The sequence below is a fragment of the Polyodon spathula genome, chromosome 19, assembly GCF_017654505.1.
Source record: "Polyodon spathula isolate WHYD16114869_AA chromosome 19, ASM1765450v1, whole genome shotgun sequence".
Classification (NCBI taxonomy): domain Eukaryota; kingdom Metazoa; phylum Chordata; class Actinopteri; order Acipenseriformes; family Polyodontidae; genus Polyodon; species Polyodon spathula.
Window position 1 is genome coordinate 33563632 of NC_054552.1, and position 24855 is coordinate 33588486.

At 41.0% G+C, this 24855-nt stretch overlaps 1 protein-coding gene across 3 annotated transcripts; it reads left to right on the forward strand.

The window, feature by feature from the left end:
* Nucleotides 1-579: 579 nt before the first annotated feature.
* On the forward strand, nucleotides 580-23173 carry LOC121294779 (perilipin-1-like). 3 transcript variants are annotated; one of them, XM_041218857.1, is made up of 9 exons: nucleotides 580-686; nucleotides 1390-1448; nucleotides 2083-2281; nucleotides 4002-4084; nucleotides 4580-4844; nucleotides 8407-8597; nucleotides 11533-11673; nucleotides 12843-13079; nucleotides 21014-23173. In XM_041218857.1, exons 2-9 carry the CDS (start codon nucleotides 1404-1406, stop codon nucleotides 21419-21421), a joined length of 1569 nt encoding a protein of 522 aa, XP_041074791.1. In that variant the 5' UTR covers nucleotides 580-686; nucleotides 1390-1403; the 3' UTR covers nucleotides 21422-23173. The 3 variants fall into 3 exon arrangements, with proteins under 3 accessions (XP_041074791.1, XP_041074793.1, XP_041074792.1); XM_041218859.1 differs by lacking the exon at nucleotides 21014-23173 and adding an exon at nucleotides 16462-16597; XM_041218858.1 differs by lacking the exon at nucleotides 12843-13079.
* Nucleotides 23174-24855: the final 1682 nt, after the last annotated feature.

Sequence of the window (24855 nt, forward strand, 5' to 3'; positions counted from 1 at the left end):
GTCTATTGTACTTGTGCTGTCTACCCCATTTCACCAGGAGAGTGAAATTCTCTCTACTCCTTCAAAGCCTTTTTTTCTGTATTTGATTCCCTTACTGACTAACATGCTAAATGACCTAGGAAGTGCAGGTATAAAAGATTACCTGAAAGTAAGACTTGCTGGTCCTGGCAGATATCATTTCTGAAATGAAAACCCATGCTTGCTATAACATGTCCTCCTTTGAAAACTGCACATGTGCAACCTGCTTAGCAGATGGGGGTTTTGCAATAATTTCATCAACACAAGTGCAGTGTTAATATTGAATGAGGTCGCTGAAAGTCCCTTTATATTATGAGAAACCTAACCCTTCCACCACAAGCCATGACTTAATGAGTGTATAATTTCTCTGCACAGACACATACAAGCGATACCTGCACCGCCCCCTTCATACACCTGAGGTGTATTTCCTGTTTCCTTGATCTAAAGATCTAAGTGAGTAACGGTGAGTTGAACTTTAACCCACTGCTATAATGAACCTTTTAACATTGTTTTGCAGTATAGCAGAGGCTGCTGTGTGCCAGTCACTGCAGTGTGGGTGGGCGGGGCAGTGCTAGTACAGTGTGTCTAGTTGCTGTGTGTCAGTCTCTGCTCCAAGGAGGGAATATCACAACACAGCTGGAGAGCATTGCAAAGGGAGCTATACTTATGTAAATATTCAATTTTCATATTTTCCATACTTTTATTATTATTATTATTATTATTATTATTATTATTATTAGTAGTAGTAGTAGTCGTATGCATAGTAATGTTTATAAATATGTATGTATTTCTAAAAACCATTAGTTGCTAAAGCAAGATTGTATATTTCTTGTGATGACAAAGTGACTTAAAATAGTGTACATTTCAGTAAGTGATACATTGATTACAACAGAATTCCTATTGTGTGGAGTCAGAATTGTGTAGCTGTATAGTTTGAGACTTCTTCTACAATGTTGTTGGGTTTATCGTAAGTCTATTGCAATGACTGAATTAGAAGTTTCCTTGGTTACCGAAGGTAATTATACTTTGAGGGTAACGATGCAGTGCGTCTGTCCATACATAATTTGGTACTGTGTTCTTTTGTTGGTTTTTTTTTTCTGAAATGGTTACTTCCTTGGTAATGTGTTCCTCAAATGTCTTTGTGGTGTGTGTGTGTTTTTTGTTTAATCTCTACTGCACAGTTATTTTTATTCTCCATGTATTCAGATTGTGTTCAGTTTGCTTGGTGCAGATCAGCAGGTAGTGATTTCTTCCTCCACTGCTGCTGATGAACAGTGTGAGACATGCTTGCAAACTGCAGGAGCAAATCCTTTACTGAGTGATGCAAGGAAAACCTCACCTGCTCACCCGCTGCTCTATTCATTCTCTTAGATTAACGTGTCACCATGGCCACAGAGAGAACCTCCCCTGTCCAAAAGGATAACAGCCAGGTATTATTATTATTATTATTATTATTATTATTATTATTATTATTATTATTATTGTTGTTATTATTATTATTATTATTATTATTATTATTATTATTATTTATTATATTATTATTATTATTATTATTATTATTATTATTATTATGTTTTCACTTGTGACCAGCCATAAGTAACCTAGCTGTATGCAGAAGCAGTTACTGTAAATAGTCTTTTAAGTTGTTTCTTCTTAGTTTATGTCTTTGAAGATAGAATAGAGCACATCTTTGCATTGGTATGGAAACATTGATTTAGATTATTGCAGTCCCCTGAAATGTACTTCAAATTATAAATTCTTATCAAACTCAAATCAGCAAGACAACATTAAGGCTGATGTCTTCCTTTGGCAAGTGCCTAGTACTTCCTTGATCAGCAGTTGAATAATGCTTCTCAATTTGAGTTAGGCATTGATTTGATCAATTAATACCAGTCAGGGATAAGCATGATTTTTTAAAGCCTTTGACAGCACTGGGAATCGCGCTGGATTGCATGAGCCCCTCCTGTAATGAAGAGGTTGTGCAATGCAGACAGTTTGTATAAAACCCCAGCTGTGGCTTGAACCCTTGAGTTTCTTGTAAGTTTGTGTTTGTGTCCTTTGAAGATGAACGTGTTCGGGAGGCTCTTTGAACTCCCAGTGGTGAGCGCCACGTACAGCCTCATCCAGAAAACCTACTCGAGCACCAAGCAGACCCACCCCATCGTCTGCACCGTCTGTGAAGTGTACGAGAAGGGAGCCAAGACTGCCACCAGCCTCGCCGTGTGGAGCATACAGCCTGCCCTCCACAGGCTGGAGCCTCAGTGTAAGTCTGGCACAGTACTGTAGGTCAAGCTCAAAAGCCAGTGTTTACTTAGGGGTGTGTATGTGTGTGTGTGGCTTACAGAGACGTCTAACCCCACAGTTCTGAAAGCTTGAGCAGGCTATCATTGACAAAACACATGCTGTGAATAAAAAAGATAGACAATAAAGATCCCTACATTTGAAACTACCCCCCCCCCCCCCCCCAAGACATTGCTGGCAACTAATGTGACTTCTCAGTTAGGATTCTAGCTACAGTTAGGCAAGATTAAATAAATAAATAAATAAATAAACAAGAGCAAACTGCAGTTATGTAATTTGTCCACCATTGGCACTGTTGCTCAGTTAAGATCCCATTAAAAGAAGTAGGGTACATATTATAAAGTGGTAAATTAAATATAGTGTCAAACTGCATGTCACAGACCTTTCTAGATTAGCCACACATAAACTGTAGTTGTACTATAGGGAAATTCCTCTTGTTGGAGCGAGAACTGACTGCTATTGCTTCATCTGCTCTTTTGCTTACATCGGTTTACAGGTTCTCTGGGATGTTGCACAACGAAGACACTTTTGTTTTGTTTTCTTGTCTTGTTTCTGATTTGGCATGTTAATAAGCCATGTCTAGACAGGGCAGCAGAACTATACAGCAGTTGCCTGTGATTGAAACTTGGATGCACTTTCTGCAGATTTGAGTTCAAGGTTTGGAGTGTGCAGCTGGCAATCCTGGTCTGAGCAGAGCCATTGTGTAGCTCTCTGGGGAGGTTCCTTTAAGCGATTTACTGTAAACCTGTAAACACTGATGGGTATAATGACTTGTTGTCCAGTTGAGGAAAGTATTTCCCAGTTCCTGGGCGATAGTACTGTGCATTTCAACACAAAAATGTGGTGCACAAGCTTTGAAGACCTGGCGTTTGATTAAAAACAGATATAATTCAATACTCAAACTTCATTGACGTGAGTGTCTCTCGTATTCTCCTCTGGCAGCTAATTTATTTGTGATGTTTAAAAAATAAAAATAAAAAACAATCCCTGATTCTGAGGAATACAAGCCAATTCATTTAGTTTTGGCACGGAATGTTGCTGACTGTTGGCAAAATCAGCAGAAATGATTGCTTATTGACTCTGATGGAGAGACTTTGGCCTGCTTTCATGTGAAAGTAATCCGTTTACAAAAGTTCCAGGTTCCTGTGGCAGTACTGCACGCAGTAGCTGGAAGATTTTGCACAGTAGGACCGTTGCATGACTCTGGTTAGGTAATTCTACACTTGGGATTTTGTCTGTGTTGAAACGGGAAAAACAAACCCTCCTGTTGCCAGTGTTGTCAGTTACAGATATTTTCATTGCTTTTAGCTTTCCTGGGAAGTTTATTTGGTAACACTTTACATTAATTGCCTCTAATGACTGTGTATTTACATTGTAGTTACTTAGTAAATGCATGTGTACTTACACTTCATTGCAATGCTATTGTGCATAGTTACAATGTGTGTAATGCGCAGATATTTTTGCATGATAACTCTATCCCTAGATGCAAATGCACGGTGACCTCATAGGAGGATGCAATTGTTTCCTCATCTAAAGCAATGGGGGAAAAAATGTAATTAAAATATATATATTTCTTATGTGTCTAAAACTATGCTACTTTTTTCCTGCCATTTTCAGCATGTCATCCCTGAAAGAGTTAGTGTGCTTTCTCCAGTGTAACAGTGTTGCTTTCCTGTGTCCAGTCATAGCTGCCAATAACCTTGCCTGTAAAGGACTGGATCGCTTGGAGGATAAGATCCCAGCACTGCAGTACCCTCCTGAGAAGGTAAGCGCTGTACTGTACTGTACACCACAGCTCCCAACCCAAAGCACAGTGAAGCAAATCATCCACAACTGCAACCACTCAATCAGAAACCTGCAGTGCTGCTAAAAGATACCCAGTGAAGACAAGCACATGTGTAGGGAAACCTGCTGTCTTCAGTGTCTGTGGACTCATCTGTGTTGCATGTCTTTTAAGAATAAGCTCAAATTTCTACAAAATTCAGATTTCCGACATATCAACGCAGATATTACTAACCTGCATGTGGCATAAGGGTTATCTGAGTAAAACTGGTATTATATGCATTTAAAAGGTACAGCTGCTAGGCTGAGGAGTGCTACTTTTAAAATGTGCATTTCCAGGATCATGTATTGATACAGATTGTTCATTTACACAGTGGACCACTTTCAAGTGCTGTAGCTTGAACCTTATAAAAGGGAAGTTGATTAAACAGCTGCCTTGGTGTGGTTTGTGTTTGTTTTTTTTTATTATTTCACTCAGCTTGCCTCGGGTATTGCAGAGGTGGTTACAAACACGGTTACCACGGCGAAGAATGGCATCACCAGCCCTATCGCCAGCACCTCCGACCGGGCGCTCCACCTGGCAGCGAGCGGCTATGAGCAGACAGTGAACATGGTGACGGGCACCATCGACTACATAGTCAACACCAGGCCGGCAAAGCTGGCCGCGGAGGGAGTGGACGTGGCTCTAACCATCACCGAGAAGCTGGTCAACTACATCCTGCCGGAGTCACAGGAGGAACAAGGTAATGGGAAACAAAACCTGACAGCGTGCCGGTACTGCATTGAGTGTAGGAGCGAACGCAAGGCTTCCTGTACATGAAGTAACCCTTTACTGTACATTGAGTGTAGGAGCGAACACAAGGCTTCCTGTACATGAAGTAACCCTTTACTGTACATTGAGTGTAGGAGCGAACACAAGGCTTCCTGTACATGAAGTAACCCTTTACTGTACATTGAGTGTAGGAGCGAACACAAGGCTTCCTGTACATGAAGTAACCCTTTACTGTACATTGAGTGTAGGAGCGAACACAAGGCTTCCTGTACATGAAGTAATCCTTTACTGCACTGTGTATGTTCCCATACCTATTTAATGACTATGTTCTCAATGTCAAATATGTTGGACACTGGGCAGCAAAGTCCGTTCACAACTCATTCCACGCTTACAGTATGTGTATCAGACCTGTAATCAACAGAAATTCAGCAAGAACAGCAAGAGCTACAAAATGAAGCGACTTTGTTCCTTTATTTTTCTTTTCGAAAGGCCCCATATATATATTTATTGGCATGCAACAATAGAAGAAAACCAATACAATATGTATAATTTATATATATATATATATATATATATATATATATATATATATATATATATATATATATATATATATATATAAAGTAAAACAAAGGAGCTTATTGCTATAGCAGTCAGTGCATCCAGTTTGAAAGCCATGAGACCATGCCAAACTATCGCCAGGGGCAAATCTGTTCAATATGAAGCACTTTCTTTCCATTGGTCGTGTTGTGTGCTCTGAAGCAATAACGATTGTATAAATGTTAACACATTCCTGCCCCCAGCTGCTTCACTTTGTATTTGTGTTTTGTTTGGAGCCCTGGCATTGATAAAGCTATTCACAGGCAGTCAGATAATAATGAAAGATGTCTGGTCTGACTTATGGAATCACAGATAAGACAATCTAGCAACCAGTCATAATCTCCACAATCAGATAAACAATAAAAACCACAGCCAGCTTTTCTTCAGTTTTGTTGTAAGATGGCATGTCAGCACTAGAGGGCAGTATATCACTGCACATGACAATTCGTTACAAAATATGCTTCCACTTCTTGGTTCTATCCACTTGTTTTTTTTATAAAGCTTCCATAAAGCATATGTTTATAAAACAGGCAACAAAACAAAAACAAGCAAAAACTGATATAACTCACAGGAAGGGTTTCATTCAATGTCAGTCTTTGCATGTTATATTTAAGGGGGTCTGGTTTTCAACCCTAATGGAAAACGCATGGCTGCGTCATTCAGTACATGAAACCCTTTGAAAAGTTACAATTCTGTTTTTAAAGCCAAGCTTAACAATTAAGCTCTGGTTTATTGTCACTTCACATTTTGTTGTTGCAGAACACTGTGTAACAATTTATTTATTTTTTTTTTTGTTCCTGGGTAGTAAGTGTTATTTCCTAATTGCTTATGCCTCAAAAGTATAGAAAATGGCTATTATTCCCCACAAACTTTGCTTTTGTGACCAGGACAGTGATATTTCAAAATATCACTATTTCCAATGGGAAAACGGGCAAATGTGTGTCTTTTCGTTCACATAAAGTCAGAAAAAAGAGTATTTAAACTAGTAACTAAAGAGTATTTTTTCTAGATTTACGATTATACTATAAATACAGTAAATACAGTATAATCTTAATCTCGAAAAACTACTCACTTCTAAATCTTTTGTAGTCATTTTTGTATTACTTTAGTATAAATAAATGTTAATTTGGATTCATATGTTGTTGTTTTCTGACTTTATGTGAACAAAAAGACACACATTTGCCCGTTTTCCCATTGGAAATAGTGATATTTTGAAATATCACTGTCCTGGTCACAAAAGCAAAGTTTGTGGGGAATAATAGCCATTTTCTATACTTTTGAGGCATAAGCAATTAGGAAATAACACTTACTACCCAGGAACAAAAACTGTGTTACATAGGGTAATCAATTAACAAGTTTCCACATTTCCAAATTTTTACTCCATGTTTTCAAATTTAAATTGTAAACGAGGCTTCAAAATGTGAAAACTTGAAAAGTTTAGAACAGAATTATGCGGTATACACAACCTTAAAAATAGAAACAAGCCTGCCATCTGTTCTGTCCCATGGCTGTGGTGACATAGAGGGGTGATGCAAGCAGTAATGATACATCTGTGATCTTCTAGTTTATATCTTACACAACATGTACAATCCATCTGACAAGACACACAACCTTCAATGTTGCTTAGCAACTGAGCTGATTGAAAAGACATAAACACACATGGGTACCTTTCAAATAAACATTAATTACATTGAGCAATTTAGCTCAAACATCTGGAAAGGTTATGGAAAACACAAACAAAATACCTTTTGAAATGACTTCATTTCAGTGAACAAACACAATAATATTTTGAAAGACGAGAAGGGCTTTGCAATGATGCATCAATTCCTACCTGCTATTAAAACTTGACAAAGAACTGCAGCTTTGATATGCATGTCATTCGAAAACAGCAGATTGCTTTCTCTTGAATGAAAAGCAAATGTATTCACAAAGCAATCTGGTTAGCCGTGACACCTTTATAAATAAACAATGACTTGGAGTGTCTGCTGGGAATAAACCAGGCTTTCTTTTTACTAGTAGAGAGGTGCTAGCGCTGATAATCAGTTGGTTTGGAGCAGAGCTTTGAAATGGATTTCCTGCTTTCCTGAGTGTAGACCAGCCTCCTAGAACTGAACCTTGACCTCTCTAGGATTGCCAAAGCTGTACCCAAAGTCAACAGTGAGCTGAGCCACCAACATGTGAACAAGCAAGGCTTTGTGTACGACATGCCTGTGTGCCAGCGCACGGGAAAAGGAAGGGACCCCTAATTGTTGCTTTGAAGGAAACATCAGCTCTCCCCATCGCTCAGCTGTAAGATGTGAACAGGAAATGAACAGTGCTGTATTTGGGAGCACGGTTCATTAGCGCCATTACTAAAAGTGGCATATAAAGCTTCTGTTTTGCACAACAACAAGCTAAATAAAGTAGAGGAGTGCTGCACAGAGAACATGATGTGCCATACGGATGAGCACATTATTAGCAAGGAGAGCTTTTTCATTTAGGTATCGACCTGCCCTGCTGGATAGACTCCCACATGAATAACTGTAACCCCAACCCTAACCTTAACACGAACCCCAGCCCCAAACCAAGTAATTAAGTATAGCCTCTTCCTAGGACACTTCATCTCCTTACTATATATAATTCAATCCACTGCACATGTTTCTGGGATTGGCCTGGGATTGGTTTCAGTACTACAGTGGTTTCTGTGGGTCGATAGACATCCCTAACCAGTGTCACCTTTTGAAGAACGGAGCAGGTACGCAGTGCAGTCACGTAGAGGGGCCCTACTTTGTAGCCGGTAGCATCTTACAAGTTATTCTGCAAAGCAGTTGTGTGCCGTCATTGACATAGCAAAGCAATCAAGGATACAAATGGGATAGACGTGCTGCAAAAGGGTCCTGGAATGTCCCAGCCAACAGGAAACACTGGAAAACATTCTGTTCTCTTTTACACAGCCAAGGTTGCATCCAAGAGCCAGGGGTCGGATGTCGCTAAGCCTGTCACTAAACCGAGCAGCTACAGGCGGCTGGGGACCCTGGCCAGCACTGTGTGCAGACGTGCCTACGAGCAGACAGCCAATAAACTGCACCAGACCAGGACGCAGGGACAGGAGCTGGTCATGTGGATACCAGGCGTATCTCCCTTGGTAGGTCGCACGAGATGCTGAGTAAAATACTGCTAATCTTATAGGGTGGGAACCACACAAACTTCAATTGTTTTTTCATAGGACGAAGCACAGACAAGTGCACCAATAACCCTGTTGAAAGAGTAAGAATACATTGCAGTTTAACCACATGCTGCTGTTTTTTCCTATCATTCCTTGCCTGGTCATAGAGTGAATAAGCACCTGTGACTACATTTAGTGTAGTGTACTGTAAGTTACAAACTACAGCAGTCTGTATCATATGAAAAGCAACACCACCAATGTCTTGGGCCAGCTTGTGTTATTATCAGGGCACCAGTGTGAGTTCCTATCTGTGAAAGTCAGTTAGATGTTGTGCGTTTCTCCTTGAATCAGATAGTCTGTGCTTCTTTCATGTTTTTAATCATCTGTGATATCAGATTAAAGTTGTCTTGTCCTTCGCGAGGGAATAAAAGAACCCGACACACCAGTCTCTCCAGGAGGAGAGATAAACACATTCGTGCCAGCCCTGGTATTGTGTCTCTGTCACCATAGTATTACAATCTACATCACGCATGTAACCAGGGACCCGTTGTTTACATTCCTTTATGCTGTCCTGCCTGTCAGGATGCTTCATGAGCTACAGGGCAGCTGTACAGTGTATTGATTCTCTGCTGCTGCACTGACCTGGGATGCTAAGATGCATGCTTGGCTGTTAGTTAAAGCACCATGAAAGCAGTTCTGTAGCCGCCCCATACCAGCTGATGGTTTCCTGGCAGGCATTGGAGACAGAGATGGTGTGAGTGGAAAAGCAGCACATGGAGAATAATGGGAGCTATGTAGGAGAGGGTAATAGAAACCGTACCATAGAGCATGCACACAGGCTGGTGAGTGGGTTGTGTCTGTATACCAGATAAGCACATGTGCTTGTGCACAAGGCTATTGGAAGAGGCAGAAGAAAAGGGAACATCTGTCTTGTACTTCTGAACTCCTGCCTTAAATAGCACGCTGTTGTATCATAATGCAAATAACTAAACATTTTCACCACAGCTTGCATTCACAGTTTTGCAATGCCAAGTTTTACTGTACTATAGACTACTGTGGTATATTTCATATGATACCTGTGATATGGGCTTCTTGTTCGGAATGAGCCAGTGGAACACAGCTGAACCATAACTACAACAGGCTGTATTCAGTTCCGTTTCTAGTGCCAAGAGTTGGCTCAGTCCCTACAACAACTCACCAAATAATATTGCTTATTATTAGACAAAAAGCACAAACATTCATGTAAAAAGTGAGCCCATCCTCCCCCCCTGTAAAAAGAGAGGTCTCCCTCATATTTATTTGACAGCATGTCCAGTACAGTGGATGCCATGAACACAGTGCTTTACATGATCAGTAGCTGGGAGAGGCAGCCGGAGGCCCCCACAGAGCAGCCAGAGGAAACGGCGTGTGTTTAACCAGGCTGTGTATAAGTCTTCTACTGTTCTCCAGACTGCTTCAACTGGCCAACTCTCAGGTCCCAGGACAGTCCTTTTCATTTTGCTTGGACTTGTGTGATATACAGCTTTCCTAGGCTCTCTGGATGTGAATGGACGGCTCACACCAAACATTGTGCTTCTGTTTAAAATAAAAATGGAATTACTGTAGATAGAAAGCCTATGTTCAACGTGGCGCACAATGGAGTGTTCATGGATCATGCTGATGTTATGCAGTATTGGTATGTCCTTGGGAGCAGTGTGGGGCACAGCCTTTGGAAATTAGTCTCTGTCTCTGTCGAGCATTGCATCCTTGGTTGAACTAATGTAATTAGCTTAGGACATGAGTGTCTCCTAAACACTGTCATGGGACAAGATGTTAAAGACAAATGACTGAAATTAGGGGAGGGGGTTTGGTAGGTAATGGCATTGAAGTGCCTGCTGGATGAGGATGTTGTGCTGACCTTCTCAGTGTATTTGTTCGGTTGCTTAGGGAATATGTAATAGGTCTAGGGCTGCTTTATCTCTTAACCAACACATCTTTGAAATTCAACAGCTGAGAGAGAGAGACACTGAAAAAGTGTAGTTATGCAGTTGTAGTTCAGTTGAATTGAATGAGCTTGTACTAATGTAGGAATAGCATTCAGCTGCATACAATACCTCTTTCTAAAACTAAAAACCCTGACTAAAGTCCCTGACCTAGAGCTTGCTGTAGAGATGCAGAAAAACACTTCTCCACTTTGAGATAAATATGGTGTAGCCTTTCATCGCAAGCTCAATTGTAGCCAAACTCCCTCTCACAAAGTTAATCAAGACGTGTTAAAATATTCAGTTAATCTGCTTTGCAAAAAAGATCGTTTGTGCATGGTGTTTAGTCACTGCTTTTCTGTCACCACCATGGCAAGAACACAATGGTCTTTGTTGATTGGTGGGAACTCAATATTGAAGGTCAGGTGTGAGTCCTTGAGATGAAAGGGCTTGACGTCAGTTGTCAGATACGAAGGCTTGTGAGCAGTGCTAGTGCTTTTGTGGTTAATGCGTGAGAACCTGGCACAGGTGTCCCAGTTAGATGACAGGTGATGTTGTACCCTGGCTCGTGGGGGCTGCGCCTGATATTTATTCAAACAGTCTGGAAACAGAAACAAAGGGAAATTATAGTAAAAAGCACACAGCGTTTCTGGGCAGTTTACCATGTACTAGGTGAGTGTTGACCGATCTTACTGTGAATAGAAAGCTTTCTATCTCTGGCAAGCAGAGCAGGGATTCGTCTATTATTGAAGCACTTGCTCGGGGTTCTTTGCTACCTGGTAGTTCATCATGTAGGGAAGGTAGGAGCCAAGTCACAGGCAAGATAATGCCCTCCAATTAGAGCCAGGGTTAAGGCTGGTCCACACACAGAGCCAGTACTAATAACTGCATACTGTGCAGTATGTGTTCTTTCTCTTACAAGAACTGATTACAGTGTAATTTGTTCTCTGCAGACTGGTTTAGCCCTGAAAAACCTGGAGGTGGTAGGCAGCATTCTGCAGAGTGTCCGCAGCTCGGTGTCGGGGCTGCTGTGGGGCTGGCAGGGAGGGCAGAGTGCCAAGGACCAGAGGAAGAGGGAGGGAAAGCTGCCAGAGGTAAAGAATACAGGGGAGAGCTGGTGAATAGCGCTGCTCAAACAACATGCTTCAATCACACCTGCACAGAAAACGCAACAATCAATATTATAGCAGCAAATTTTAGAGAGTAAATTCTCCAGAACAGTTCTGCAATACGGGTCATGTTCATCAGTGTTATTTTAGTGTATGTATTTTAATATTGTACAATTTGATTGTTCTGGAACCTCCAGCTTGGGGTGTCCAGCACACCGTACTTGCAAAACTTCCCCCAGATTTCCCCCAAATGCGAGATTAAAATTGTCAGGAATGCAGGCACTGTGGTGTTGGAACTGGAAGGGTTAAGCATTGCGATGCCAGACTTGTAATACAAGGTGATTTGAAGGGTGCCTAATGCACCGCTTTATTTGCCTTTGTGTGGTATTCCAATAAAATGTAATTGACTGCATTCTTAGCATTCAATAGACATTCCTCCACAGCATAATGAGAACAAGTAAATCACCCAAAGGTCAGTGGATTTACACAAAACAAAACAAAGTTTCTCATCCTTGTTAGAAAGCTAAATGGCCTGTCTGTTTCATAGTCAAGCAGCTTTCAATTACAGTGCTGATGTAGGAAGCTAACCTATAATTCAGTATATTCAATTCAATACTGTATTTTACTGGAAAGAAAGAAAGATGCGATATTTAGTGAAACAGGTCATTTAAAACTGATCATTTGAACATCCAGTTGCACACAAGATGATGATTTTAACCATCTGATTGCACATGACATGATGATTTTAATCATCCGATTGCACACAGCATGATGATTTTAATCAACCGATTGCACTCAGCATGGTGATTTTAATCATCCGATTGCACATGGCATGATGATTTTAATCATCCGATTGCATGTGGCATGATGATTTTAATCATCTGATTGCACACGAGGTGATGATTTTAATAAACCGATTGCACACGACATGATGATTTTAATCATCCGATTGCATGTGGCATGATGATTTTAATCATCCCATTGCACATGTCACGATGATTTTAATCATCCGATTGCACACAAGGTAATGATTTTAATCATCCGATTGCACACGAGATGATGATTTTAATCCACCCGTTCCAGTCCTTTATTTACATTTTTTTCTGATGCCTAATTTTCAAATCGTTTAAATACACTCCAACCTATTTCTTTAGAGCAATGAAGCTCTAAGCGTTGTTACCAATCTAGGACAGCAGCTGCAGAGCGCCTATGTGTCTGTGATGTCCAGCGTGGAAGGCATACCCGCGGCACTATGGAAGACCGTGGGGGAGCTGAGACAAGTCACCCCCAGTCAGGCAGTCTCTGTGATCAAGGACAGGGCGTCCTCCCTGGGAGAAACCCTGGGCACACTCAGGGACCAGGTTGTGAAGAATGTGTCCCACTATATCCTAGTAAGTACCTTAACCTATTCACGGACATGCACTTTGTATTGTATTGTGCTTTTTAGAGCATTTTGTCACTGTCAGATCTTCTATGTACATGAATCCGGGAACAGCTAAACATAATCCTACACTAATCTGAACCTCTTAAATCCAATTCATTTTACCCCAAACCTCAACCCTAGCCTTACAGCCACTGTGGAATTACAAAGTTGCAATTCAGTTCCCCAGTGAGACAATTAAAATATTATTCTCATTACAACAGCTATTGAAAGTACTCCCAGAGCATTTAGTGTTGAACGAATCAACGTCTTGCAGAATTAGGCTGGCTGGCCAGTTATAATAGTAAAAAACAAAATAGTGTAAGAGATCTCTGTGATATTTTGCCCTGAGATTAAAGCAGCATTGCCTTGGACCATGTGTTTAGATGAGAAGTGCTGGTTGCATCATGATCTTTTACAGGGGTGAGAAAGGGTACATTTAGCCCAGGAACATTTTAAATGAGTCTTTGCTTTACAAAACTTCAACCCCCTTGTATAGCCAAAGAGAACTGGCTTGCAGGCTTTTCTGTTCCATGCATTTTGTATAAATAAAGGAATGACACCAGCTATAATATGGGGACAGTAATAATTGGCATATCCCTTTCCTGTTAAACACTAAAACTGCAGGATACATGACATTTCTGTGTGCGCGTTATTCCTATGCGGCAAACGCTGCCTAATCTCATCTAGGCACCTCTGTGGTCTCAGACCATTAATGACTTAAATGAGTTATTTTCTAGGTGCCCAGGGGAACGAAGGCTAATGAGCCGTTACCTTGTCCAAGCTCTGATAAATAGAACACTTCATAGTGAACATAGAAAACACACATTGCACCCAAGTGCTGTTCACTCTCTATTCCAATGATAACATGTCAATAGATCAATATTTCAATCAATATTTATTTTATATAGCGCCTTTCATAGTGGACCACCATCACAAAGCAGTTATTACAAGATAGTTAGGAACAATGCGTAATACATTAAATACAGTGAAATTCAGGGCATGGTACATTAAATACAACAGTAAAAAAAACAATGCAGATACATTAAATACAGGCATAAAACCTTAAATACAAGGGTAGGATGTGATACGTGAAGACTAAGCAGGGCCTAATGGTTCTCTTTGATTTTCAAGGACTGATTCCATTAAGACCACAAGGAGGTTAAGTGACTTCATCAGAGTTAGTGAGTGAAAGCCTGGATTTGAACCGGGGACCTCCTGGTTACAAGCCCTTTTCTTTAACCACTGGACCACACAGCCTCCTAATTACTCAATAATGACGATCTGGAGCCCAATATCTTTACAAGTTCCTTGTTTACGAGGGAGAAAACAAGAAGCAAGACTTGTAAATAATAATTATGTGCAATAGTTAATTCCACGGTGTGCTCATCACTTATGGGCTGATGTTCACCATTAGCCAAGAAAACCAAGCAGAACCCTGCCTCTATTAATTGAAAGCGCTAGCTCCTCACGGAAGCTGCACTAAAGAGAGGGGGAGGGCAGTGAAATACACATGCTATCCTAGTCATACAGTTACAGTCGGATTAGCAGACAGACAGTGGGGTTAGTGTTGTGGGTCATCCTTTGATCTAGAAATGAGGTGACCCTAAAACCAAAATGACCTGTCGGATGTCAGCTAGTATTTAAGTTAGCGCCAGCTGCTTTTGAAGGCTGCTTGTGTGTACTGAAGATCTGTATGAACGATTGTGAAGCTGTGTTGAGGAGAGTACTGACTAATCAATGATAGTTTGCCATGTTCATGTGAAATGGATTAGTATGTTTCAGTCAGGTATGAGCATGTTTTGGGGTGTAGTTAAATAACAACACTTCTGTTCCTTCAGCACATCGTTTGTCATCAGAACTTGTAATGAGATTTGGCACGAGGCAGTGAGCGTGCATAGAGCTGTTAGTGGGTGTTGCCTAAAAGAAGTATAATTGTGTCTGTGTTTTGATGTTATAAATATAGGGGGTGTCTGGTAAAGCAGTATGTGTAATTGGAAATGATTTATTGCACTTGTGTGTTTGGTTTTATTTTGTGCTTTCCTTTGGTTTTAGTTTGTAAAGCCTGTTCTTGAATCAGAACCACACATGTAAGCCTTGCCAACTGCAGTCTATTATAGTTATTGTTGAGAGCAATTTTAAAAAAGCAATTCTAATTGCTTTTAAAGAGGTTTCAGGCAATATTATTTTTCATCAGAATGCAACCCTTTGCAGACAACATTACAGCAGTAAAGATATAAAGGGCACATTTAATCCATACTGATCAGTGCGTTGCAATCCTAGACATGCTAGTGATTTATAAATGATGTCCTGATGTTTAGCCCTAGGATTTTAGTTATGGTGCTGCTATCCTTCTAGTGTAACAAAAACAACCAAATAACCAGCAGCTGTGATGAAGATGCAGTTTCTTATAGGGGAGCTCCTGGTACCCCAGCACTGTCAGTCTCACTTACAACACTGCTACCTCGTCACAGTCATGCATTGACTATTCAAGAGATAGGAGCCCAAGACGGAAAGGCAGCACTGCCACAGCCCCAGGGAAAGCACTGCCCTGGAGGTTAATTAGGCTCGCAGATGCATTATAACAGCTGATTAGTCTAATTGATTCATTGATTAGGACTGAGGGTCATTGTCCCGACTCACACGCACCTTTTTTTATTCCAAAAATAATGTTTTACACTCCTTGTTATTTCATGCAAGACCTTTGCCTTATCAGTCAATTCCGATTTGAAAAACTACAACTACCTAGTTTGTTAATGAGTTATCCCAAGAGGCAGCTGACCTCTTGCGAATGCTGTTTCAGCAACAGATTTGACCAGACCAGCAGGACGATAATAGCATTCCTGGTACAACGAGACACCCCCAGGGCAGGGTTTCAGTCCAGAGAAAGGGAGGGGAGGTGGACAGGGGGCATTGGAAAATGTCCAAACAGATTCCATCACGGTTCGAGAGCAGAGGGAGGGGATGGACAGGCATGTAGACCGCTCTCCTCCCTGGCTCTCTCAATGCCAGTCAGGAGAATGACTCTGCAGGGGGGCATGGATTGGGCTCTTTATTAAAAGGCTGGAATTCCACCCTCTTCTAGTTTTTGGTTCATTTCACTGAAGGAAAGGAAAAGCACTTTAGACTTGCGGTTTTACAGTTTAGGCATTCCAGACCCCCACTGACTATGGCTAATGCTTTATGTCCTAACAGAAGGTGAAAGTTCAATTCAATTTCTTTTTTGCTATAATTATTTTTAAAGTGGATATCCAGGAGTGCTGTCAGTACAGAATAAAGATGTATTTTACATGATCAAAATAGTAGTATAGAAATGGCCACTGACACTGACTCTCTGCTGTATTTCTTTTAAGGTCAAGGCTGATGGAGTCTAGTCATCCACCCACACACCACCAGAGAGAAGAACATGTGATAGTTAACATAACGTAATGTCTTTGTTAATTCAGAATTAATGGATACCGTTACCCATAATAAAAAAAAATATTTATTTCTGAATATCTCTGAGTATTTTTTTCTCATTAACTTCACAAGCAATTGGCTCACCAAACGGTTTTAATGACGCAAGATTCAAACAGCTGACAGATTTCTGTAGCCGTGTGGAAGTTGTATAACCTTGCTCTTGACACAGCCTGTTGACTGGTGAGAATATTATATTACGGTATCCATGGCAACCCCGAGAGCATTTCAGTATGGACTGTCTTGGTATTAGAATGAACCCAGGCCATGTTATGTAAGAAAAAATTCTGCAATAATAAACAGGAATAGAATTGGAAAAGAAAAGGCTTTCCTCCTAATGTCCTCCTTTTGTATTAAAATCAGACTGAACCTCCAATTTAAAGTAGGTTTTGTAAGATAGCTGTGGAAAAGTATAGGCACTCATTGTCCTTTCATTCATTATAAACTTAATCTGGTTCCCTGTGGTAGGACAACACTACCTTTTAAACGTGATTACATGTTTACCAGAAACTCTATAAAAACATCACCTTAGGCAGCACCACACCCATGAGTGAGGCACACCTAGACACATGCTATTACCCGCCAGCATTTCGAAACAGGCTACTTCGCAAGGTGACACGGGTGCATGGAGCACAGCACTGCTGTTATATAGCGCAATGATGTATTTTTAAGGTCAGTGACTAAATCTGTAACTGAGAAACAAAAAAAAAGAAAACACTAATTAAAATTAAGAAAGAGGGTTTTGACCTCTCTTTAAATTTCCCGGGATCTGCAAGGAATTATTTCATTGTATCAGCCAGTTCCAGAATTGTTATCTTTTGAATGTGGAGGTCGGGTTAGTAATACAGTTTTTGACGTTTCAGAGATTTCCCTGAATTCTGAATGTGCATCACAGTCAGAGACAGGCATGCCTTTAATGGTCTTTTTAAAATGCGTCAGACACTACTTACTGGGGCCATATTACAGGATTAAGCTCCAGCTGTTTAAATGGCCCCTTAATGAGGCTAATGAAACAGTAAAAGACTCATCAGACATCTACTGAAGCTTGTTTTCCTTAATTGAACCTTAGACGTGCAGTTGTTAAGCTGAAAGCCGTGTGCTGTATCAAGGCCAAGAGCTGGCAGTGTTTTTCCAAGTCCATGATAAATGGATGGTTGGCTCAAGGACACGCCCAAATCCAGCTGCCTTCAGCTTCTAAAATGAAGAGAAAATAGCCAGTCAGGTGACTGTACCTGATACACACACTGGCCACAATTGAATAAAACAGCAGAGAGTCACAAGCTGAATATATTAGGATCACAGGCTTTGCAAATGTTATAATCTATAGATATGATTATGAATAACGATGCAGTGTCACAGAGTAACAGCATTACATCCAGGCGTCCCAGTGCTGATCACCTGATGAAGTTATTTTCTCTCTGTATCTGTTGGTAGTAATACTCAGGTGCTGCTGTCAATTAGTTTTCTTCTGTTATTTATTCTTTTAAAGTCAGCAGTGAGATTCTGGGCTGTTTTTGTCAGTGGATGAGACCACATGTTCAAACCCCCCCACGTTGCTTCTGCTCCATGTTCTTAAGGAGACGTATTATTTGAGATGTGTGACACACCGTCAGCCCTGGAATTCAAATGTGAATTGTTATTCCACTTTGACTGACATGTATGGTTTTCATGCCTTAACGTTTAAAGAGCATGACGGTTAAAGCTTTAAAAATAGCTCTTTCTTCTGCGCAGACCAGAGAAGAAAGCAGTCAGAATCAACTCTACAAGTACACAAGTGTGTTTCACTTCACAGTAACTGGATTACGTTACCCGGATTTCATAGGTTACTATGAACTCCTTATAGATGGTTTTAACCCCAATGTATGTGCATATTGTTTAAGGGAATGCTATGGACAGTATTTCAATCAAGCCCTGAAGCACCGAACTGCTCTATTTTCCATTGAGACATGCTGATTCGGTATGAGATGAATCCGCAGCACTATTCAATGTATAAACACCAGTGCGCACGTACATGGAGGGACTTCGTAATCTGGGACTATGTCAAGCTTAAATAGTTGAATAAAATCAACAGTTCACTAGCTTGTACCAAAACCTTTCTAAAGGGGGAGTAGGAGCCTGCCATAGGTCTAAAAGTTTGGTTAATATTTGTGAAAATGCGTGATAAGGGTCTTGAAAATCAAATTCAGCCCCTTCTGAAGCCCTGTGAATCTGCAATTCAGAAACAGAATGCAGGACTTTTGGGCCAGGTGGCATGAGCCTGTGCTTTTAGCCTGAGCCTGTTCTTGTCTCTCAGTTCCAAAGATTGATAGTGTATCTTTTAAAACTGCAAGGGGAGATGCAGGAGCCAGTGTCGGGAAGCTTGTAAAAGCCTGCATGTGTTTAAACAAAAGACTCCAGAGAGGCAGCGATGCAGGACGGCAGATCAGGACAATCTTTTTGTTTACTGCAAGCTCCAGGTGTAAACTCAGGGAAAGAACCATCTGTCTTCCTTTAAACATAATCAAGCTCCTTGGAGACAAGGGGAGCAGGACAGCATTAGCAGCTTTGTCTGGCTGTAGTTAAGGGTTGTGATGAAAGCGGTGATTTAAACACTCACCTTAAATTCAATTTGAACGGCTCTGCAGGGAGCTAAGTCAGTCTCACATGCATGTGTTGTAACAAGTTGGATGCATGAATTGTGTTCACTGGACATGTCAGATTTCGTCAAGATTTCCTACTTTTAATTAACACTGGAAATGTTGCTGCTGCTCAGTCCCACACTTTTACTGTACATTATGTTCACTGCAGCTTACATTGCCACGTCTTGCTTTGCTAAGTTTACCATGCTCTACGTCTCACCATGGAGCACTTCACTGCAGTGCTTTTACCATGGAGCACTTCACTGCAGTACACTTCAATAAGGGTAAACACCCATTGAATCCTTCAGTGATTGAGTTCCACCTGTTAATGATTGCGTGGTGGGATCTAACATGGATACAAGTGACACTGGCCACTGGGATTTGAGAAAGGAAAGGAACATAGTAGACATGGCCATGGACCCTGTTAATACTGCAGACTCCTTAGGGTGAGAGTGAAGAAGTCCATGGTTGATGTTATAGCTTGGTATTAAACATTACCATGTGCAGCCTGTGCTACCATCCAGCTTCATTTCATGTCTGCTCGCTGTTCAGCTGGAGGAAAGATACGGTCCCTGTATGTTCAGAAAGCGTGGAGGTGTTTGACAGTGGATGTAAACAGCACCACTGGAATATTTATAACAGAGAGGACCCCCACTGTGGAATGGCCGGCCGCAAACTGGTCCATTAGCCTGGCAGGGGTCAAGGGAATCAGACAAAGCTGCTTTGGGGCTCATAACAAGCCTGGTGTTATTTAATAGAAACCCCCCGCCTCTACCCCTGCCATGCTCCTGCTAGGAAATATCCAGACAGATAGGGTGACTCCAAGTGGTCTGGCACCGGGCTACCTGTAAAACATGCAGCCTGATGTCAGATAGTCTGTGCCTGGGGACTGGGCCGTGACGGAGAGCAGCAGGAAGGATTTGTGAGGTCGAGAGTTAGAGAAGAAAACGGTCGAAACAGATCGTTCTGGGCTTTTTACCAAGGCCAGCTCAAGCTCATTGCTATGCCTGTCTGGTGCAGATTGCTGAGATTTTTGGGGCCCCAGCTGTCTCCTAGTTGTTTGCTGGAATCCCCACTCTTTCTAGGAAAATTCAATTCTCATTCTTTAAAAAACAGACTCCCCTTTAGAGAAAACAACAGTCGAGATTTACTGCATTCAGAAGCTGCCTATCGGCCCCCCCACGGGTGATGCCTCAGACTTGATTAGCAGCTTGTCAGCACAGTGTGGGCGTGGGACGCCTGGAGTACCAGGGGAAGCTGAATAGAGATACAGAGCTGGAACATTTTTATTATATTACACCACAATTAACATTGTGCTCACAATGATATGTAACAGTTGCTGGCTACATAAACTCAAAGTCGTTAAATCCATGAAGTGTGCTGTCTTAAACAAGATACTGTATTAAACTGAGGTCCTCGATATTCTCTGGAACTAATTCAGCGAATGGAGGTGGTTGCCATTGCTAAGAAACTAATTGGGAATGGAATCTCGGAAAAGAAATGTATTTTAAAAAAAAGTATTTTAGTTAATCTCATTTTGTTAAGGCAGGCATAGAGCTGGGGAAACATATTGTGTATAAAATCACTTCTCTTGTAATTCTAAGAGTATTTGTGCATGGCTCCCAACACCCCAGCAGTATAGATATTGTTACTGCACTGTTATTCTTTTTTTCTCTTAAAATACCAGGTTCTTTCTGGTCCATGGTCAACATTAAAGTATGTAATGCAGCATCTTTCATGACAGCTCTTCTGAAGCTATAGCGTAGCAACTATACACAGGTCCTTGTGCTGCATTTTAAATAGCAGACATGCTTTCATGTTTAACCTACAGCTGCCTGGATTGTCCATCAAGGAGAAAGAAGAAGACGAGTGTCAAGACAATGACAAGGAGAGCCCCCCGGCCAGCCCAGCAGCCAGGAGGGAAGAGACAGGAGGAGAGCAGGGGAACAACTCTGCTCCCGGCAGGCAGTCCCAGGCCGGACGAGAGGACAGCTCCCCGCCCGACATCTCAGACACCTCAAAGCTGGTGCAGCAGAAGGTCCTGGAACAGATTCCAGTCCAGCAGAGGATCCTACTGGGGAAGGCCGATTCCGACTCCCGTAGCCCCTGGGGGTCAGGCTATTCCTACAGGGAGACCAGCAGCAGCAGGATGGGAGAGAAGCCCCAATCGGAGGTGAAGACCTCCACCTACACGCGATCCGTCCACAGCAGCGCCTATTCCACTGTTAAAAAGGACTGACTGTCTTCACAACGGGGTTTGGTTTCCGTGCTGGCTGGGAGTGTGAGGGCGAGGAAGGGTTACATTGAAAAAGCCAGCCCCATATCTAACCTCCTGCTAAAAACACCCGCTTCCATGTATAATCTCTCCTTGTCAAGTTTTTTTTATTTTCAACTGCACGTTTTCAGCCATGTTTTAAACACCAGGTGGTCATGTGACATTTCTTACAATATATAACAAGGGAGAAAAGTAGCGTTATTACGTTAGCTTAGGCAGAAACACTGTCTCTGTACTAGTTTGTGTTTGTGGTCCAGTGTCTGTAAGTTTGTGTTCTGTAGATGCACAGTATAGTAAAATAGCCACTCTCTTCTTTCCAGACACTGGACTGGTGTGCAGCGTTTGAAGGGGGTGGGAGTATTATTGTAACCTTTTAACAGAGGAGAGCCGGACCCATACCAAGAGGGAGTTAGTTTACGAGTGACATGAGAGCAGAGGTCAGAATATTTAGAAGGTTTTAGAAATAGCTGTTCAGACAAACATTGAGCAACAACATGGGGAACTGGAACGTTAACACTATGTCACATGGCTTGAATCTAAAAATGGTTGAGAAGAAATAATTCAAACTGGGATCATTTAAAGGTCAATTTTACTTTAAATCTTTTCTAGTGAAAACTGGGCTTTCCTATGCTTGACGCAATGCAGCAGCACGTTTAAATGAGACGAGGGAGTGTTAGGCTGTGGGAGACTGAACTGGGGTAGAGGGACCGGGTGGGTGCACAATTTTACACTGAAAATGGTGCAGAAAGACGCACCATGGGATAAAGATACTAAATGAATACAGGGAGTAAGACTTGGAAGGCTTCGAACGTTTTGTGTAGGATAGTGGGAAGCTGAAGATACGCTAAAGACAAAGGTGCAAACCTGCCAGGAGCATGTATTTCTGTAAAGAGTTCATAGACAGGTGTGGAGTCATGTGTACTTCTTGAATGTCTGCTGTGTCTTTCCATGAGACAGCCCAGCGTAGAGTAAGTTAAACGAACACTCTCATTCGCTAACACACTGCACACAAACAGCATAGAATCATTTAGAAACCAAAGTTTGCAATTTACATAGCAAACTATTTACAAGCTTTATTCTGTTTTATACATGTATTTCTGTTGAGATTGTGCAGATCAGAACTAGAGCTTGAGATGCCATTCATGTTGTGATATTCACAGTATATATTGTTTTGCATTTTTATACCATCGTGTGAACAGATAAGGTTCCAGCTGCAATATGTTCCTGTGATTTTATTTCATGCTCTGGAAAGACCATGTTAATGAAATTCGGTCAAAGACAGCAAAGATTGTAAACGAGTACATCACAAACTATAAGGATTTTTACTGCAACTGAGATTTAAAAAAATAAAGAGAACTGCTTTTACTATAATTAGTTTGGAAATGAGTCAGATATTTTTCGTGTCAGGGGATGCATTTAGGTCTTTTTTCACTTTAATTACCAGCTTTTTTTGAGTGCACTTATAATTATGTCTGCATTGGGTTGTAAGTCACAATCAGAATCTTAAAAGGCTTATTTTAACAAATATATGAACTGATTCTCTCATTTGTGGTTATTAATCCTGCAATCAGGCGTAGATAATGTCCTGTATTTTTGCAGTTTCTTTCACAGAAATTACAAAGCATTGCATTGTTCTGTTTCTTGCACAGTTAGCTTGCAGAATAGGAAGCTTACACTATATTTTACTCAATAAAACAATAAAGTACTTTCTAATCAGTCTTCGGAACAAACCCACTCCTTCAAAAAATAAAAATAACATTTAAAATAAACAATATACTTCAATATATCAATAAAATAGGTCGAAAAAAAATATCAAAAATCCACTAAATAGGACCAGTCATACTTCAAAATCAAAATAAAATCAATATATCATCAATAAAATCATAAATCACAGCAAATATCAATCATAATCAAAAAACTCATAATCATAAAATCATAAATTCCTAGCAATACCTATACTCGAATCTCAACATCATTTCAATGAGAATCAACAATATCTATCAAATAAATTCATTCAAAATTATCAATATATTCAAAATCAAAAAATACCGTTTGGGAGTATGTATTTATTTTCTTCTTGTACGAAAGCCAGCCAGACTTGCAATGATTCAGGAGCCATTTTTATTAGGTTTTCCACCCCGTGCAGTCAAAATAAACTACCAGTTTTTGGAAGAAAATACAGGTTTTAATTTCCATTTGCAAATGGTGCCTGAAAATCTCTGGCAAGAATTATTCACATCTTAGGTATTTTCTCCTGAAGAACAAACATTAGCAGCACTTGGGTTCAATCTGAGTTAACATGTCCAAAAAAAAAAAGCTTCAATTGAAACTAAATTCAAATGCTCCTGAGTGGAACAGCAGAAGAGTGTAGAAGCAGTGCGTTAACTCCAGGGTCAATGCAGGCTGTTCACACCATGCACACACCTCACCAGTCACACTGCAGGGTTTCAGTGAAATGTGTATGTTCGTCCTTGTCAGCTATGCATAGGCACCTTGGATAATAAAAAGATAACTGTTATTTAACTAAACAAAAACAGATCAGTTGAAACAGAGCAGGAATCCAATACACTTGTGTGTTTGATACGGTGCAGTGACTGCAGGTATGAAAACACACACTCTTCAGCGTCGATCACGAAGCACGAAGCACGCTCAGATACACAATGTCCTCAGACGAAATGCACTATATATTACAGGGGGTGTGTCAGGAGTGCTGGCTGCACTCGGATATGTGAGCTCATGAGCACACATAGGCATGCACAACATGTTGCACAGATCTTTTTTGTCTGGATCTTGTGTGTCAGATAGTAGCAGCTCCTCTTGCTCTGAGGATTCTGTGATGGTGTGGGATGCTTTTTCTTGGCATGGTGTTCTGGAGCTGAGAGTTATAAACGCATGGAATAGCCTGCCAGATGAAGGAGTAGGATCTAAAACACCGGGAACATTAAAATAAAAAAAAAAGACTAGATTCAGTGCTTTTAAATTCGCTCCCTCCAGTAGGGGAGCATGGTGGGCTAACAAGGAACGAGCCTTGATGGGACGAATGGCTGTTTCTCGTTCCCAAACTTTTCTTATGTTCTTATGAGAGAGAATGCTGTGAAATATAAAACAACAGTTACTCCGTGTACTTTGCTATGTATGTCAACACCAGTAAACACAGGAACTGAGCTGTCAAGAAGACAGTTCCCCGCCACGCTGCCAAAACTGTGAGTGGAAATGGGAACAGAGAGTAATAGCCAGTTGGAATTGGGTCAGCTAAAGTCCAGGACTCCTAATAGTACATGAATGAGTCTGCACTGCACGTTCAAGGTCTTCGGTGAAACAGAACCCAACAGAACATAGCAGCCGGACAGCCCATGTCAGACCTTCCAGTGTGGGTCAGAACCACTAGTAATTCTAAA